General features: G+C 39.2%; 1 protein-coding gene across 1 annotated transcript in view; it reads right to left on the bottom strand.

Annotated features, from left to right (window-relative positions):
* Positions 1–82: 82 nt before the first annotated feature.
* The window catches only part of rmdn3 (regulator of microtubule dynamics 3), a 49,968-nt gene continuing 30,242 nt past the window's right edge, over positions 83–19,808 (bottom strand). The window contains exons 5-12 of the mRNA XM_030405040.1: positions 16,278–16,380; positions 3,453–3,513; positions 3,296–3,371; positions 3,146–3,223; positions 2,896–2,994; positions 2,685–2,738; positions 1,634–1,714; positions 83–1,514 (exon numbers count right to left, since the gene is read on the bottom strand). Coding sequence (XP_030260900.1) covers positions 1,455–1,514; positions 1,634–1,714; positions 2,685–2,738; positions 2,896–2,994; positions 3,146–3,223; positions 3,296–3,371; positions 3,453–3,513; positions 16,278–16,380 — 612 coding nt within the window. The 3' untranslated portion in view covers positions 83–1,454. The remainder of the gene's footprint in view (positions 1,515–1,633; positions 1,715–2,684; positions 2,739–2,895; positions 2,995–3,145; positions 3,224–3,295; positions 3,372–3,452; positions 3,514–16,277; positions 16,381–19,808) is intronic.

The raw sequence follows: 19,808 nt of genomic DNA, 5'->3' as shown, positions 1-19,808 counted from the left end.
TTAGCATATTATTATTGTTCTTCACACACACAGCTCAGAAAAGGTTACACTGGTAAACACTTGACTACAAATTACATAGTAGTCGAGTACAAAAACTTTATTCAGTGTCAGCTGGTGACGACAGTGACTGAAAAACCAAGCAACATATATAATGAATGAAAAGCAAACCTTCATTAAAATATGTAAATCGCAGAGTAATACCTGCTCACATTCTGCAGCTTCAGAAGATAACAGGAATGTAAACAGTTAGCAGCAGAAACCCCCCGAAAAATTCAAGGTACAAAAATAATCTTTTTAGTCAGTCTCCATCCAATGACTCCATCATTTAACTGAGATGCCGCAACGATCCAGTCACAGTGCAAATGCAGTCGCTTCATACTTTTCTCTATCGGGGGGCTGCTCAGTGAGGTGACGCTGGGGAGAAGACACTATTGTAATCACTCATATTTATATGAAATGTCATTTATCTCCACAAAGCAAACACATCTGTCGGACAACAACAAAACCCAGCAGAACAACTTCTTATCCATGAAGAACTCAACAGGATATATCTGTCATACTGACCTTCCCTCTTCACCTTAAAGATCTTTAAACATTCCTGATCAAACTGGATCACCAGCTCCATGTCCACATCATTTTTACTGTCCTGTTAATCAGTCAGTGGCAGAATATTTGCATTGTGGTACATTTCCACACATGTTCCACTTAAGAAATGAGCGAACACGACTGATATCCTTTTCCAACATGGCATCCTGACCCTGTGGGAGTGGCTTTGGTCTTTTAGTCCCCATGTAGGAACCTACTGCTTTGTTTTACTAAAATCTGACTTAAACCAGCCAATAAACAAAATGAGAGGGCAGATTATGTCATAAATAACCGTTAATGCAGTTCAATTTTGTTGTAAATTAAAAAATGCTCTTTAAATATGTGTGAGCCCTTTTTATTAAATACTTTTCACAGTCAAGCACAGTGGGCAGAGACACGGTGCGAAGTTAGTCAGTTAGGGGAACTTTGGGTCTGTGTAGGTCTCTACACTCTAAGTTTCAGTCTGGGCTACTCTGCTTTAGTATATCAAGCCATGCAAATAATTGCATTTTAGTCTCTGACATCACTTTATATAAATAAAGGGATGGTGCTGGAAAAAACCCTGTTATTGTGTCAAATCAGTTAAAAAGGCAAAGAAACAGATAAAACCATTAAAGATTTTTTATACTACATTACAATATATATATTACTCAGATCTGATATTGACTCAGTTAGGTTGTGTTAAAATAAATACACATCAATAAACTCCATATCATTTCACAGTGACAGTATGACAAAGAGATTCACCATTGAAGAGAAAGGTGATGAGTGTGCTGTTTGTAGAGCACATCTGATTGGATGACCACTGACTGGCGGCCTGACTAGCCAATCTTTGCCATTAGCTGATTGGCTCTCCGTAGAAAACTGATTCAGATTTTTCTGTCAGTAAATTCGTGAAGCTGAGCCTCCAGCTGAGAAATCTCTTCATCCTTGGGAAACAACGAGAAGGAAACAACATAAATGATTGTGTTACGTTATTTATTATAATTTAACTTAAGAAATGTATTTATGATTTCTTTGTTTCTCACTGTGATCAGTGAGCTCTTACATCTTTAGTATTTGTGGGCATCTTCAGAGCCAGTACAGTCCAGTTTGAGGCCTCAGAGATGTTTCCTAGCTCCATGTGACACTACAATTCAAACACAATGGTTCCTGTTTAAAGTCCTCACAGTCCACACACAGCAAGAGCTCAACCAAATATTACAGCATAGTACACGGACCAAAAATATAAACGAAACACTTTTGTTTTTGCCCCCATTTTTCATGAGCTGAACTCAAAGATCTAAAATGTTTTCTATATACACAAAAGAAACATTTCTCTCAAATATTGTTCACATATCTGTCTAAATCTGTGTTGGTGAGCACTTCTTCTTTGCCGAGATAATCCATCCCACCTAACAGGTGTGACATATCAAGATGCTGATTAGACAGCATGAAAATTGCACAGGTGTGCCTTAGACTGGCCACAATAAAAGGCCACTCTGAAATGTGCAGTTTTGCTTTAGTGGGGATGTTTGGGATGCTCTGGATACGACATGTATACGATACGTATACATCGGCGTGCCAATATCCAGCGACTTTGCACAGCCATTGAAGAGGAGTGGACCAACATTCCACAGGCCACAATCAACAACCTGATCACCTCTATGCGAAGGAGATGTGTTGCACTGTGTGAGGAAAATGGTGGTCACACCAGATACTGACTGGTTTTCTGACACCCCCAGACCCCCCCAATAAAGCAAAACTGCACATTTCAGAGTGGCCTTTTATTGTGGCCAGTCTAAGGCACACCTGTGCAATATTCATGCTGTCTAATCAGCATCTTGATATGTCACACCTGTTAGGTGGGATGGATTATCTCGGCAAAGAAGAAGTGCTCACTAACACAGATTTAGACAGATTTGTGAACAATATTTGAGAGAAATGTTTCTTTTGTGTATATAGACAAAGTTTTAGATCTTTGAGTTCAGCTCATCAAAAATGGGAGCAAAAACAGAAGTGTTGCATTTTTATTTTTGTTCAGTGTACATTAGCCTTGAAGATGGTTTAATTCTATGGGAATTTTCTAATTTTAAGGGACATGTGGTGAGGTTGTGTACCTTTGCAATGTAAAGCCTCACAGTCTTGGAGAAACCTGGACTCAGTTCCTCTGCCTGCAAGTTCAGTCAGTAAACAAGATATCATCCCTCCCATCAAACTGATTCTGTATTGTTACAGAGCTAAACAGAGTGTATATTCAACAGATATTTAACACGTCAGATTGACATGTGAAGAAGCAGAACAGTGCGGACATCACCAGCAGTATGGTACCTTTAGGAAGTTCTCAAGGGCGTCGTGCAGGGTGGTGGTCGGGGCACTGTGGAAAAGAGCAGCAGCTGCCTTCTTCTCCAGCCAGTCAAGAGTAGCTACCTACACACACACACACACACACACAAACACACACACACACACACACACACACACACACACACACACACACACACACACACACACACACACACGGCTGTTCACTGCTGATGTTAGATTGATGAGTGTTCATGAAATCAGACTGGAGTTTCACCTCATAGCACCACCTGCCCAGCAGGTAGAAACACAGGGGGTCATCCTCTGTGAGGGCGATGGCCCGGTCCAGATGCTCCTGAGGGAAGCACAGATACTAATGATTATCTACATACCACGTGTTGACACACATTAAGTGAGCGTGTGTTACCTTTAATATGTGGCTGCTCTTCAGCTTGCTGTGCATGCTCTCGTACTGGGAGGGCAGTCCTGTCAGCACAGCAAACCTGGAGAAAAAGACAACCACACTGTGACATGAAGACAGAACACATGATCACCAAAAAGCTCTGCTGAATTCACCTTCTTACCATTTGTGACACTTGGCATCCAGGCCCTTCTTCTTCAGGGCTGACTCTGCCTCCTCCCGACCTGCAACACATCTCACAGGTCATTGACAGAAACAGCAACAGTCACATTCTGTCCACTGGCTCTAACTCCATCTTCTGTTAGGTCCACACGTTCACAAAACTAAGGCTGACGCTGGTGCCGTGGGAATATGTTCTGTTGGCTAGTCAAACTCGTAAAACTCTCCACCCCACAGTGCTGTCACGCATTTAATAAAAAGCTCTGGTGAGCTTCTTTGCTGCGTTTAGGTGTCCTTTGTCTCCATACATTTATCACTGCGTCTCTAATTAGGGGGCCAAGCCCGAGGGGCCGAGCGGTGCTAGGAACCCTATTGTAATTGTAAAGATTTTTATTTTTATTTTTTTCTCCGGCTAAAAGTGGTGCTGCAGGCTAAACCGTGCAAGGAAGGGCGGTACAATTTGGAGGGTTGGTCCAGACTCCTGCGAATATCTCAGACACAAAAAACTACATATATCCGCCTGCAGGGGGCGCTATAAAGTAGGCCAACACGTTTTTGCCTATAACTCCCACACTGTATGTCGCACATTCAAAAACCTTGTATCCCCAGATTCCCTGAATGGAGCTGAATCACTTTGCGATTGGCCATGCCCACTTGCGCCTAGAAAGTTTTTCCGAAAATCGCAAAAACTGGAAAACCTACTTTTTCGAACTCCTCCTTGGGATTTTGTCCGATCTGCGTGAAACTTGGCATGTACACTCTTCAGCTGGATCTGATCTAAAGTTATCAAAAGAATTTTGCTCGGCCAAAAAATGCGCAAATTATTAACAAACAAATTTCTGTAGCTAGCTATAAAAATGGAAACTGTTTGATATCTTGGTCAAACTAAATGCTATTAACACCAAATCTGAGATCCTTGGTTGCCATGACACTGGGAAGGGATGAGCCGAATTTGGCAAAGTTTGGCCACTAGGGGGCGCTAAAAAATATGGGAAGTTTATATCTCTTGAATGGCTACCCCAATTTTTACGAAATTTGGTCGTATGATGTAGGGCCAATCCTGAGGCCATATCTTGAAAGTGGTCATGACTGGTCAATGTGGGCGTCGCTTATTACAACAAATCCAAATCAGCACACATTCAGCCTTTTGCACTTCTGGTGCACTTTCCATTACAGCGAATACCATGGCTCAGACGTCGGCCTGTGTCCTCACTTTTGCCCCAAGCCCATCATCCTTTGGGGCCAACTTCCATGGGCTCTGCGGTGCAGGGGGTCTGAGTCGATTGGGGGGCCCCCGTTCATAACTGCTTGCAGTTCTAGTTTACTGTTGAAATGTTACACTCAGAGGGACCTCATGGTGCATTCTGGTTCACATCTTAAACTCTGAAATCTACAGCGCTTCATACAGTAAAGGTGCACTGACAGGGATGTCAAGTTGCATCAAGTGTACCTCATAAACTCAGAAATCTCTGTTCAAAAGAAGCCATGAAGGTTGTTTAAATGGGACAATACTCCCCTCAGTTATAATACCCAGGCTTACATCTGTTAGAACTGTGTTTTCCGTTTAATTTCTACATATATTTTTAAAATTATATTTAACACATCTTTTTAAATTGCCGTCAGCAATCTTAATCATATTTTTGTTCAGAAGGTCCCCAAGTAGCCTGTATTTTCAGCAGCATTCTTAAATAAATTACTAAAGACTTGAGATGTGAAAGATGTAATGTTAATGAATTGAAAATTAAATGTTATTTTATTATCGCTAATTGTTCAGACCCCTGACTTTAAATAAAAAGTACCCCAGCACTACCTAATGTCTTGTTTGTTTCAATTCTTGACATCTGAAAGTTTTATTGAGATTTTTTTATCCTCAACAGAAGTACCAATGACATGATTTATGGGATTCGTTGGAGCACAGAGTGCCAAACAAACGCCATACATAATTTGATCTTTTTTAAAAAACAGTAAAAACAAAAAAAACTTTAATAATTACTTTAGTAATTATAACTAGTAATTTACTTTAATAGTTGCAGGGCTTAAAGTATTCCGGCACCATGCCGGATTTCCGGCGTGCGGCATTTGGTTGCTGGAAAAAAAAATCCTATATTTAAAAAAAGGTCATGTAGGAGATTAGGATGGAGTAACTTCATGAAGCCTGGGGAAGATGCCTCCCTAATTGATAACGGATTAACAAATAAATGGCGCTGGACGTGGATAGAAGAAATAGGGAAAGACAGTAATCCTTTTGGTAGCCCGTGCAAAAAGATAAGAGCAGCAGGCGCTTGCTCCTGCACTTTGTGCTCGAGAAAGCTAATTTCTGCAACTAGCAGTAAAAAAGTGCTACAACATCACAAATCAGACCCCACTCATAGAGCAGCTGTTTGCACTCTCCAACACACAACACGATTACCGGGAGCAACAACCACAGCTGACGTACCGGCATCAATGGCTGACCGTGTGTGAAAATACAACTTGAAAATACGACTTGAAAATAAGACTTGAAAATACACGTGTGCACGTTCATCTCAGAACAAAATTGCTCTGACAAAACTCTCAATGTCTCAATCTCAGTACTTATGCTGGAACTGAAAGATGTCCGTGTCTTCCAGGATGATCTAAAAATACACTGGACCACTGATTGATGTTTTATGATGTTTCACCTATTTTGGCCATAAGCGGTCATATTGACCATCATCATTTCGCACGGTTTGCTGCTTTCATTGTCTCTAGTCTCTAAATTTGTAAGCGGTCTCCAGCTGCGCTGCTTTGTGAATTTACTTGTAAGTTAATTATTACAGAGTTGTATTATATCGCCTGTTTGGCACCACGGGCAAACAAAAACAGGAGTTCCCCCAACAGCGAGCGGGGCTGTTCAACATGAAGGTATTGGAGTGATGCGACTCTGACTGTGTACCAGGTAAAGCCGAGGAAGAATGTCTGCATCCTGAGCACCGTGCACACAGCTGTGGGCACCTTCAGTGGGGCGAAGGCAAAACCAGAGTCTATGATTTTTTTTTTTATACTCTTTATTTATTTGTTTCAAATTAATCCCTTACAATAGTTACTTGACACCCAGTTTTAAGGTGACTACTGTACATATCCCCTAACCCACCCCATATTCCCAAAATCCCACAATCAAAAGGAAGAAAAGAAAATAATAATTAAATAAAAAGAAGTAATTAATAAATTCCAAAAAAGAATTAAAAAATAAATAAATAAAACACAAAAAAAAACAAAAACAAAAAAACACACATACAAAATTCAAGTTACAAAAGCTTGCAGATGTATGTACATATACATATGTGTGTGTTCACAGTTGTAGGTGTTCATAGTTGTAGGTCTTTATTTAGTTCGGGGAATATCTCCGGGCTCAAAGAATATCTGTATCCTCTTCCATCTCACCTCAAACAACTTAGATAAATTCCTAATCCTGTGATTTATTATTTCCATTTTATATACTTCTTTAATCAAGTCCTTCCATTTGCTTTGTTGGGGCGTTACCGGTTTCAGCCAGTTTTTTGTTATCTGCTTAAGTGCAGTTACTCGTAATATTCTAAAAAGATACTTATCAGTCTGCAGGGAGAGAGGCAGTGGTGTTCTACCAAGTAGTATTTGCTCAGGCCCCAAAAAAAGTGGGCATTGAAATATGGAATCAATAGCTTCACATACCTCACTCCAATATTGCTGCAGAGCTGGGCAGGAGAAGAATATATGAGTGAGATTAGCTTCTGTCTCACCACATTTTCGCCAACAGCTTGATGTTACCTCCTTAGAGTACTTTGCTTGAATGACAGGTGTTATAAAAAAACTTAGTTGAATTTTCCAGGCGTACTCTCTCCAAATGGTTGAGCTTGTGGTTTTCCATGTATTATTACTTATCTCCTTCCATATTTCTGGTGATATAGTTAAATTCAGTTCCCTCTCCCTGCTAGTGATTACTGTGGTTTCCTGATTTCGAAGTCCTCCTTCCAGAATCCGATAGATCTGACCTAATATATTCTTTGTATGAGCTTTGTTAGATATGTTTAATACACAAATTACTAAAGGGTGTATGTCCTTCACTGTTTTATGTGATCCTATTTCTTTCGCCAGGTAGCTTCTCACTTGCAAATATTTATAAAAATCTGATTTGGGTAGGTTATATAATTTTGATAGGTTCTCAAAAGTCTCTATTCCTATATCTGTGACTATTTGACTATATCGGGTCAAGCCTTTGCTTGCCCAGTTTTTAAAAGTATTGTCATTCAAAGTTGGTTTAAATTCCCTATCCATCACGATCTCTCTCATAAATATTAAATCCTTTTGGATATCCTTTGGTTTTGTAACTTTTGCCCAGGCCATTATTGTGTTTCTTATACATGTATTCTCAATTTTTCGGATGTCATTGATAGTTATTTTAGCAGATACATATCTATTCCAGTATTTTCCCATTTGTTGAATTTCAATTTCTTTCCACTTTGCTACTGAGGTGTTACTTAACCAGGTGGTGACTGGTTTGATTAGGGCAGCATAGTAATAGTTAATTAAATTTGGGAGAGCTAGTCCCCCATGTAGTTTGGTTGTTTTAAGCATCTTAAGTTTTATACGGGGTTTTCTTTCTCCCCAAATAAATTTATTTATAGTTTTGTCCCATTGAGAAAAGTTCTTTTTTGATATACAAATTGGTAAATTTTGAAAGAGAAATAAAAATCTTGGTAAAATATTTGTTTTTATAATCTCAATTCTCTCTATTATTGTTAGTGGGATCAGTATCCATTTTTATAAGTCCTGTTTAATTTGACTCTCCAAAGCCTCAAAATTATATTGATAAAGTTTATCAAAATCTTGGCAAATGGTCACCCCTAAGTATCTCAGTTTATTTTGTTGCCATTTTAGGTTATATTTAGATCTGATAGTTTGTAATATTGGCTGCCCAATTACCATTGCTTCTGATTTACCCATATTTAGTTTGTAGTCCGAAATTACGCTGTTTTCTTTTATTTCCTCCATAACTACCCCCAGGGATTGTGATATATTAGTTAGGTAGAGAATCAAATCATCTGCATAGATTGCTAATTTGTGCTCTTCTTGTCCCACCAACAGTCCTTGTATTTTACAGTTTTGTCTTATTCTCTCTGCAAAAGGTTCCATGGCCAAGATAAAGATTAGGGGTGAGAGAGGGTCTCCCTGCCTTGTTCCCCGAAAAAGATTGAAAGAGTCTGATATTATACCGTTTACTCGTAGTCTTGCCTTAGGTGTATTATATATCATTTTTAACCAACTAATAAATATATCATTAAATTTAAATTTTTGACACACCTCAAATATAAAAAACCAAGAGACCCTGTCAAAAGCTTTTTCTGCGTCTAACGTTAAAAGGAGCATTTGTTGTTTTGTCTTTAAAGAGTTTTCTATCATATTTAAGGTTCTTCTAACGTTATCTCCCAGAGTTCTATTTGGAACAAAACCTGATTGATCAGGGTTTATAATGTTAGGAATAATAGTTTTAAATCTATTTGCGAGGGTTGAGGTGAGTAATTTATGATCTACATTTAATAGAGATATTGGGCGATATGAGGCACAATCTGTTATTTCTTTACCTTCTTTATGAATTAATGTGATAACAGCTGAATTCCAAGTATCTGCATATTGTCTGTTCTCCAGGGCCCAGTTAAAGGTTTTACATAGCAAAGGTACTAATAAAGTTTGAAATTCTTTATAAAATTCATTTGTGAATCCATCACTTCCAGGACATTTCTCAGTTTTTGTCTTTTTTATAGTATCATACAATTCTGTCTCTGTTATTGGCTTAGTTAGATGATCGTTTTGATCTTCCGTTACTTCTGGCAGAGTGATATATTCCAGATATTTTTTAATTTTTTCCATCCGATTTTCCTGTATTTCCAGGGCATACAATTTTTGGTAATATTTAACAAATTCTTTTGCTATTTCTGATCTTTTTATTAGCATATTACCAGTTCTATCTTTAATTTTTAATATACTGGCTTTATTATTCTGTCTTCATAGCCTCCATGCTAAAAGTTTTGGGCCCTAGGTCCACTGTCATAATATTTCTGCTTGGCAAAGGTTAATTCCCTTTCTATTTTCTCCATATCTAGATAATCTAATCTTTTTTTAATTTCATCTATTTCATCCAGTATTTGTTTGGATGATCTCTTTTTATGTTCTTCTTGAAGTATTGTCAGTTTATTTACCAAGTTATTTCTTTCCTTTTCTCTTTGCTTTCTCTTAAATGAAGAGAAAGCTATCATCTCCCCTCTAATGACTGCTTTAGCTCCCTCCCAAACCATAAGGGGGAGACTTCTCCATTATCATTAATCTCGATGTATTGTTTTATTGTTGTTGCCATTCTCTTTTTGAATCCAATATCATTTAAAAGAGAGTTGTTTAGTCTCCAAGTTGATACACCTTTTTCTATTGCCAGTGTTAGCTCCATAGATATTATGGCATGATCTGATATATCTATTTTGCCAATAGAGCTTTGTTTTACTTTTTCTAAATCTGATTTAAACATGAAGAAGTAATCTAGTCTTGAATATTTATGATGGGCTTTTGAGTAATAAGTATAATCTCTTTCATTGGGGTGTATTTTCCTCCAAACATCTATGATACCGATTTCTGCTTCTGCCCTCTTTAACAGTGCTGATGTTTTCTCTGCTTTATGTTTCACGTTATATTGACAGTCTAACTTTGGATCCATTATCAAATTTAGATCTCCACCCATTATTGTTGTCCCTTTTGCCTCTGAAGTAATTAATGCTATCATTTTGGCCATTAGCTCCGGTCCCTGCTCTGGTGGATTATATATATTTAACAATGTTATTTCTTTCTCTTCTATTTTACCTTCAACTAATACATATCTTCCATCCTTATCTGCAAGAAGTTTTCCAACCTGGAATGGTATATTATTTCGAACTAGTATTGCAACTCCTCGTCTTGCAGAACTATGAGATGAGGAAAAGACTAAGCATCAGCAATTCGTTCTAATTTTTGATGTTCCTCTTTTGATAAGTGGGTTTCTTGAAGGAATATTATATCCCCCCCTCCCTTTTTAATTTTAACAGAATTGTTTTCCTCTTAATGGGGTTGTTTAGTCCATTCACATTAAGTGAGATTACTTTAATGTCTGTCATCATTAAAGGGGCATACCTTTTTTATCGTTGAGTTTCTTCCCTTTATACAAGATCCCCACCCTTGCCTTCAAAACCAAACAACTTTTTTAAAAAAAGAGAAAGAAACAAAAACAAAAACCAATTGCCTTAGGTTTCCTTTCCTACTGTTCATCTGATTGAGCCAAATCCCATCATTTCCTCTTGTATGAAACACCAGAATAAACCAAAAAGAAAAAAAAGAAAATAGAAATAATTGTAAAGAAAATGTAAATTTGACCTCCATTGATGCTACCACTTCCCATGGGTAGTTTTGTGTTTTCCATGTGTACCAAATCACATGGATACAAGGGTCCTTACAAAATGGGACCCTTCCCTCGCAAAAAAACAAACAATACATTTGCAGCACATAGTTGATGAGCATATCGGATGAGCCTACTTTAACCCTTCCCCTCGGCTAATCTATCTATTCCTTTGAAGTGTTTTTTTTTTCCTTTAATCTTTTTTTTTTTTTCTTCCCTTCTCTTCTCTCTCCCCTCCTTCCCCTCTTCCCAACTAAGGAGGAATACACATTTGTTTGCATTAACTCAGATTGTATCCTTTTTTTCTAAGGAGGAATACACATTTATTTGCATTAACACAAATTGTAACTATTTTTTTTTTCTTTTCTTGCCCCTTCTTCCCTCCCCTCCCCCACAACATCCTCTAAAGCTCCCCCCCCCCCCAAAAAAAAATACATATATATTATATTATATTTCCTATCAGTTTTCGTTTACACTTTTTTTTTTTTTTTACTTCTCTTCCCTTCTTCCCCCCTCCCCAAATATTATTAGGAAAAAAACAAAAAAACAAAAAACAAAAACGGGTCTGTTAAACTAGTCATTTATACTTAACATATATATATTTTTTTTTCTTCTTTTTTTTCCCCCCCTTTCTCTTTTCTTCTTCTTTCATCCCCCTTTTTACTAAAGTCGTCTTTCTCTACCCCCTCCATGCGAAACAGCAAAGGGGAGATAGAGAGAGAGAGAGAGAAAAAGAAAGGAATAAGACTATCAGAGTTAATTCAAATGAATAAATACCTCACAGGGGAGAAAATTAAAAATAAATGATAATAATTCCTATCACAGTTAACATATTGACATTAATCAGAGAGAGAGAGAGAGAGAGAGAGAGAGAGAGAGAATCAGCCGTTTTATCATCTACTGCTGATTAGTACTTCAACTCCAGTTAATGTCTCAGTTACACAGTTACTGTCAAGACTCTACAGGTGTCTTACCCCCTCTCCAAATTTCCTAAAGACTTCTCCAAGTATATACACCGTAGTAATTCAGTTCATCATAGTCCATTTTTTTTTCTCTGTGCAGCTTCTCAATAAATCAATCCCACAGCTGTTTTCCCATTTTCAACTTTTTCCGGCGGAGTCTCTCCTGTCGTGTCTTTCCTCTTCCCTTCGTCTCCGACGTTCCCCTTTAGGTATCATCACCTCCCATAAGCCTGTTTTCTGAAGCTTTTCCTCCAGGTCACAGGTATATGTCCTTGGAACCTTATATCCCAGGGCCAATCCTGCAGCGTGAGCATCTTCATAAATCGTCACACCGTCTTTTCCGAACACTTTTAGTTTAGCTGGAAATATTATATGTGATTTCACCTGTTTTTCCTGAAGGTGCTTTCGGATCGGATACAAGCTTTTCCTTTCCTGTTGCACCTTTGCGGTGAAGTCTTGGTCAAAGTAGAGTTTGTTTCCTTGAAACATAATTTCTCTTTTAGCCCAAGCGGTTTTTAGCACTTGTTGTCTTATATCCCAGTTCAGGAAGTTCACCACGAAGGAGCGCGGTCGGGCTCCTGCATTATTTGCGCGCGCAGGAGAGGAGCGGTGCGCTCTAGTTATCTTTAACAGGTCTTGATCTATTCCCAGTTTGTCCATTAGGAGTCCTTTCACAAAATCAACTGTGTCGTCTCCCTCAGCTCCTTCTTTCACATTGTATATCCTAATTGAGTTTTGTCACGATTTGTTCTCTAAATAGTCCATCTTAATGGTCATTTCCTTTTGCTTTTTCAGTAGATGAGTTGTTATGTCCTGGTGGATTGATTCTCTTTCTTCACACATACCGAGTCTCTCCTCTGCCTCCTCCACCTGCTCTCGGGCGTTTTTGAGCTCTTGTTTAAGTTGTTTTACATCACGACTCAAATCAGTAAAGGATTCTTTCGTTTCAGCCCGGAATACTTTAAAGTCTTTCCTGAAGTTTTCCAGTTGTTCCGTGATTTCCTCCGTGAATCTCTGGAGCAGTTGTTCCATCGTGCGCTCTTCTGGGTTTTGTTTGTTAGTTGGTTTAGCGGTCTCCTCTCCGCTTTTCTTGCTGGTTGTATGTCCTTTCCCGAATGTAGATTCATAACATTTTACCACCAATCGTTTAGTACAGATAAAATGGGCTCTTTTCCATTTTTCTTTTCAATTTGTTTGGCCGGAGTCAAGGTAGGTTTTGTCTCACGTTGCCATCAGCTGCGTGCTTCCGGCGGAGTCTATGATTTACTACAACAACACAAAGTACGGCGAGGATGTCCTGGACCAGATGGCGAGGGCGTACTCCGTCAGAGGCGGTACGGAAGATGGCCAGTGGCGGTCTTCTATAACAGTGGTTCCCAACCTGGGGTCCGGGCCCCCCCTAGGGGGGCGCCAGAGATTGCAGGGGGTCTGCACAACTTTTTCTGTTGTGAGGTTACCAAAATTATATTTGTGCACATTAAATTTATAAAATCCCAATAACACACCCAACTGGATAATCAAAATTCTGTATAATCCAAATTGAAACATTTTTTGGTCCACATTAAAAATCATTAAGCTATTTATCACCAAGACCCCTGTGAGGTAGGCCTATTCTGGTCAAAAATTAAACTGTGTGTGTGTGTGTGTGTGTGATACACCTAATGACACAAAAAGGAAGAAATGTATCTATATGCATTGTAAAATAAGGAGAATACGAGCAAAAACCTACAACTGTTGTTTATTTTTGCAAATAAAAGTTTGTAATTAATCACGTTATTTAAGTGTATGCGGGTTGTGGTTGGGGGGGCCTGGCTTGTCTTGGGCACAGGCAAGGGGGGCTTCAAGGAAAAAAAGTTGGGAACCACTGCTCTATAACATCCTCGACCTGGCTGGGATCAATGCCCGCACCTTATTCAAGAAGCACCAGCAGCAGGAGAGCCTGGAGGAAAGTCCTGCAGCAGCTGGCAGAGGAGCTGAGGGCAGAATACATGGAGGGGAAAGGGGCTGCGGCAGTCGGCACAAGGTGGGCAGCAGCGGAAGCAACCGCAGCAGCAGCAGCAGACACAGACATGGAGGCAGTGCTGGTCCGAAACAGCTGCAAATGGAACCAAACGTCGGACACTTGAAATGCCACAAGCCCGTGCATGGAAACTGTGTGAGGAGAGCGGAGGTAATCTGCGGAGACTGACCAGCGATCGCAACAGCTCTTTTTTGTTTGAGATCAGCTCGTTTCCAGCTAATTTATATTATTAAGTGTTGAAAGAAAATATTTCGCAATCAAATAAGTTACTTTTGATTTTAAGAATGTTCTCTATTAAAATCTTAAATCTGTAAATATATGCAATAATTATGGTTTACTATGTGCGATGATATGAATATTGATAAATATATAATTAAACTTGTTACAATGTACATTTTGGTGTAATTTCATTTTTTTTTTAAATATCATGACACCATGAATGATACATTCACTTTGTTAGCGGTTAAATACCCAATCGAGTCAATCAATTGGGTATTTAACCACTAACAAAGTTAGAGATAAGAGACAATGAAAGCACCACACCACGCGAAATGATGTGCGGTCAATATGACCACTTATAGCCGAAATAGGTGAAACAGAATAAAACATCAAACATCATCATATCCATGTCTTGCATCAAGATATTCTTTAATAGCAGCGCGTAAGTCGTCACTGGCAGCGCTGTTACTTTGAAAACATGTAAACCGTGTCCTTCCGTGATTTGCGTTTGTGTTTTCTGATTTGCGCTTGTGTTTTCTGATTTGCGTTTTCTGATTTGCGTTTTCTGATTTGCGCTTGTGTTTTCTGATTTGCGTTTTCTGATTTGCGCTTGTGTTTTCTGATTTGCGTTTTCTGATTTGCGCTTGTGTTTTCTGATTTGCGCTTGTGTTTTCTGATTTGCGCTTGTGTTTTCTGATTTGCGTTTTCTGATTTGCGTTTGTGTTTTCTGATTTGCGCTTGTGTTTTCTGATTTGCGTTTTCTGATTTGGGTTTTCTGATTTGCGTTTGTGTTTTCTGATTTGCGCTTGTGTTTTCTGATTTGCGTTTTCTGATTTGCGTTTTCTGATTTGCGCTTGTGTTTTCTGATTTGCGTTTTCTGATTTGCGTTTTTGTTTTCTGATTTGCGCTTGTGTTTTCTGATTTGCGTTTTCTGATTTGCGTTTTCTGATTTGCGTTTTTGTTTTCTGATTTGCGTTTGTGTTTTCTGATTTGCGCTTGTGTTTTCTGATTTGTGTTTTCTGATTTGCGTTTGTGTTTTCTGATTTGCATTTGTGTTTTCTGATTAGCGTTTGTGTTTTCTGATTTGCGTTTTCTGATTTGCGTTTGTGTTTTCTGATTTGCGTTTGTGTTTTCTGATTTGCGTTTGCGTTTTCTGATTTGCGTTCGCGTTTTCTGATTTGCTTTTGTGTTTTCTGATTTGCGTTTGTGTTTTCTGATTTGCGCTTGTGTTTTCTGATTTGAGCTTGTGTTTTCTGATTTGCGTTTTCTGATCTGCGTTTGTGTTTTCTGATTTGCATTTGTTTTTTGATTTGGTTTGTGTTTTCTGATTTGCCGTTGTGTTTTATTTGTGTTCGTGTTTTCTGATTTGCCGTTGTGTTTTCTGATTTGGTTTGTGTTTTCTGATTTGCGTTTGTGTTTTCTGATTTGCTGTTGTGTTTTCTGATTTGTGTTTGTTTTCTGATTTGCCATTGTGTTATGCACTTCAGGGCCACCGTAGATTTCATTGTCTGATTGCTACAACACAGTGTTAAAGGCGGAGTCTCTATGTGCCAACAGTGTGTTAACAGCTCAGCTGGATCCAGTGACGACCTTGAAATATGACTCAACAATCATCTTTCTTCAGAACTGAATGTTGATATGGAATTTAAATGGAAACTTTATGAATAAAGCTTCAGGTTCATTTTGACACACTGGAAAAAATGCTGCATGTTGCATTACTGCTAATATTTAAAGTCAGAATGTGTCTACATAATGAGAAAAAATTGAAAAAGAGTGAATTTTTGTTTTTACCACATGGTGTAACCCTGATTCGGATACTTCCCTTTGTGTAGTTGTGCTGAACATCATTATTATAAGCAGCCTGTAGTCTTCACCAAAGTTAGAAAAATAAATGTGAAATCACACCAGGGGATATATTCTAATCACATTTTGTGATGATGGTGTTATTTCCTACAGCTGCTACTATACGTTACTGAAGACTCACATTTTGCTCATTGTCCCACTGAAGGTGTCTAGAACCCTCTCTTCACAACATCAGTATGATGACATCATAATGTTGTTCTCTGTGTATCTCACCCAATGTGAGACTGACTGCAACAGCAGCACACATAGTTTGTTTTTAACTTTGATTTAACTCCCTGTTTCAGTCAAAAGTTGACATAATCATTTTTTTTATTGGTGTTTGTTTGTTTGTATGTGTGTGCATACGTGCTTTACCTTGCTGTGCATAGGTCGTCTTCTCCTGCTTGTCCTCAGTGGACTTGTACATGTCACTGTAAGCCCGAGCCAGTCGCCATAGAAACTCCCTGCTGTCTCCATACTGTGTCCACAGAAGTCAATCATTAGTCAAGTACTGTAATCAGATTAATTTTCCCAAGTAATTTTTTGGCCATGAAAGTCAAGTTATGTCTCCTGATTATTGTCTGCTATGTAATGAGCCCTGACAATAACAGTGATGGAAGTTTATTCTCGACTGTCCAGCAGCCTTCAGCAGGAGCTGGAACTTAAATGTCCCGATCCGATCACGTGATCGGAGATCAGGGCTGATCATGTGGACTCGATTGGAATTGGACGTTACATCCTGATCGCTGTCAAATGATTAATTTTTTTAATCGCGATTAATCGCATTTTGCCCATAGTTAACTCGCGATTAATCGCAAATTAATCGCAATTTTTTTGGCACATTTTTTTCTGTTCTAAATGTACCTTAATGCATTTTTTTCATGTTCTTAATACTTTTAACAACATAAGAAAGGGTTAGGCAAATATACTTGTTTCATGAAAATGTTTATTCAACACTTCAAATCATGCAGGAAAATAAAAGGCTCAAAAAATATCTCCTTACCCTAAATGGGATCAAAACATAGTGATGTCGGCTTTTGGCGAGGGTGGGGTGGACTCTCTGCATCTGTCATGTGTTTGGCTACTTCAAAAGGTAACTCATTTTATGTCGACAGTACCTGCAGATACATTTTGTCCTATCGACCGAACCATCTGGCAGTGTTTTGAAAGTGAATTTGCCGTTCATAAGTCCTTTCTCCATTTCCTTTTGCTTTCGCTTTTCAGTCCACCATGTTTTTCCCGAATCGCCAACCATGCTTCTTCTTCTTCTGATTCCCTTTCTTATTCTTCTGCCACCCTCTGGATCAAGACTACAGGTGCCATTGACAGCCGTAAATCAAACAATTTCTCTTTTTTTTAATACACTATCAAACAGCCCTAGTATATACACTACTCACAATAAGTTAGGGATATTGTTATTTACATGAGTGCTTTTCCTATTTGGTCTGAATTTTAATGAAATAAGTAAAAGTTCCCTTTTATATTACTAATAATGAATGAGAAGAAACACCATTTTCATTAGTTTAATATTTATTACCCCAAAAATTTAGACAATAACAAGGATAGCCCCAAATAACAAAAATTGACAATGTCAGTAGCGGGTGTTTCCACCATTTGCCGCAATGACAGCTTGACAGCGACGTCTCATGCTCCTCACTAGCCTCATGATGTTGTTCTGAGGCAATGCGTTCCACTCCTCCACAAGTGCTACATGCAGTTCTGCCAGGTCACGTGGGGGTGGGGTACGATCATCCAGTCTCTGCTTCAGTTGGTCCCAGACGTGCTCTATGGGGTTCAGGTCAGGGGACATTGCTGGCCATACCATATGAGGACTTCCTGAAGTCGAGCTGTGACAATTGTGGCACGATGTGGTGGAGCATTATCATCCATGAACAGAAAGTTGGGGGTGTGCTGGCGGAATTGGGGGATGATGTCTCTGAGGTAAGAACATACAGTGACTGAGCCATCTACAATAACCAAATCTGTTTTGCGCTGACTGGTGATGCCTGCCCAGACTGTTGCACCTCCTCCACCAAAGGGAACCCTGGGGACCATGTTGACCTCGGCGTATTGCTCACCTTGCCTTCTCCAGCAACGCTGACGACCATCATTTCTGTGCAAGGTGACCCGACACTCATCAGTGAACAGGACAGTAGACCACTGCTGCATTGTCCAGGTCACATGGTCTTGTGCCCACTGCAAACGTTCACGGCGGTGTCTTGGTGTCAGTGGAGTCACCTGCAACGGTCGTCTGGCATTCAAGCCAAAGCGGTGGAGTCAGTTTCGAATGGTTTGTCTGGAAACCCTAGTACCCCTCACATCTCGTAACTGGGCCTGCAGCTGTGTGGCAGTTGCATAACGATGTCTGAGTGCATAGGTCCTTAGGTACTGGTCATCGTTGCGGTCTATCACTCGTGGGGCTCCACTCTTGGGTCTTTCACAAACTCTGCCAGTAGTTCTGTGTCTTGATGCAAGTCTGCTGATGACACTTTAAGACACACCAAGTTCACAAGCAACATCTGACTGCCTGCCATCGACCCGAAAGCGCGCTATGGCCAGGTGGCGCTGCTCGTTCGTTAAGTGACATCGTGTGTTCATGGCTGTTTGAAGGATGAACTTGGAATGACTTACTGACAATACCAGCTTTTTATACCCACAGAATGTTGAAATTGATGCCACAGTGAAAAGGGTTGTCTTTTAGTTTTTTGGTATTGGCCCCAATATGTAAGGCACACTGTACACAGTGAGACCATTACGTGGAAAACACAAAATGAGGTGTGTCTATCAACCCAATACAATTGCCTCCCTATCCCAAAACTCTCTGAAGTGAAACAAACACCGTATGTATGAAATCCACTGAGTCTCTCACAATATCCCTAACTTATTGTGAGTAGTGTATATATATATATCATAGGTGTGATCGGCAAAGGACAAAAAAGCAGGAAAATATACGGCTCCACAATGTCTCTCTTTACATTTATTTTGTCCCGTTGACGGCTTCAGCTAAGAAAGAAATAGTTCGCCCTACACGTCCAAAACTCTAAGAACAGTCAGTGTTTCTCCTAGATTTTTTTGTAGCAGTGGTGCTCTGAGTCGGTAACCAGCAACATTAGGAGGGTCCGGGGGCATGCCCCCCCGGAAGAAGATTTTGAAAAATAACCCTTTAAATGGTGATTTAAAAAAAAAAAAAAATGTGTTTTATTCATTTTCAGAATCAGAAAGTAAGACATGAGACAAAATAGTGTAGAAGTTGATATTTCAGAAGTCAGTTGGTCACATGACATGGAAGCTATTGAGAAAAAAATATAATTTCTGCATATTAATATTCATATAAAATAGAGAACGCACTAAAGTACAATAGATAGAGTATTCGAGACTATACATGGTGAGGTTGGGTACTGAGTCACATACATATGATATGAAAAACAATGATAAGAGAGATAGAGAGAGAGAGACAGAAGACAGGAAAGAGAGAGAAAATAGAGAGACAGAACAGAGAGAGAAAGAGAGAGAGAGAAAGACAGAGAGAGGGACAGAGAGAGACAAATAGAGAGAGAGAGAGAAGAGAAAAAGAGAGAGAGAGAAAGAGAGAGAACAGAGAGAGAGAGAGAGAAAGAGAGACAAGAGAGAGAAAGAACAGAGAGAGAGAGATAGAAGAGAGAAAGAGAGATAGATAGAGAGAACAGAGAGAGAGAGAAAAAAAGAGGAGAGAGAACAAAAGAGAAAGAGAGAGAATAGATAGAGAGAGACAGAGAGAGAGAGAGAGACAAACAAGAGAGAGAGAGAGAGAGAGAGAGAAGAGAGAGAGAGAGAAAACACAGATAGAGAGAGATATAGAGAGATAGAGAGAGAGAGAGAACACACACAGAGAGAGAGAGAGATAGAGAGAGAGAGAAAAAAACAAGA

Source organism: Sparus aurata, chromosome 22 (genome assembly GCF_900880675.1).
Source record: "Sparus aurata chromosome 22, fSpaAur1.1, whole genome shotgun sequence".
Lineage (NCBI taxonomy): Eukaryota > Metazoa > Chordata > Actinopteri > Spariformes > Sparidae > Sparus > Sparus aurata.
This window is presented reverse-complemented; position numbering and strand designations above follow the sequence as displayed.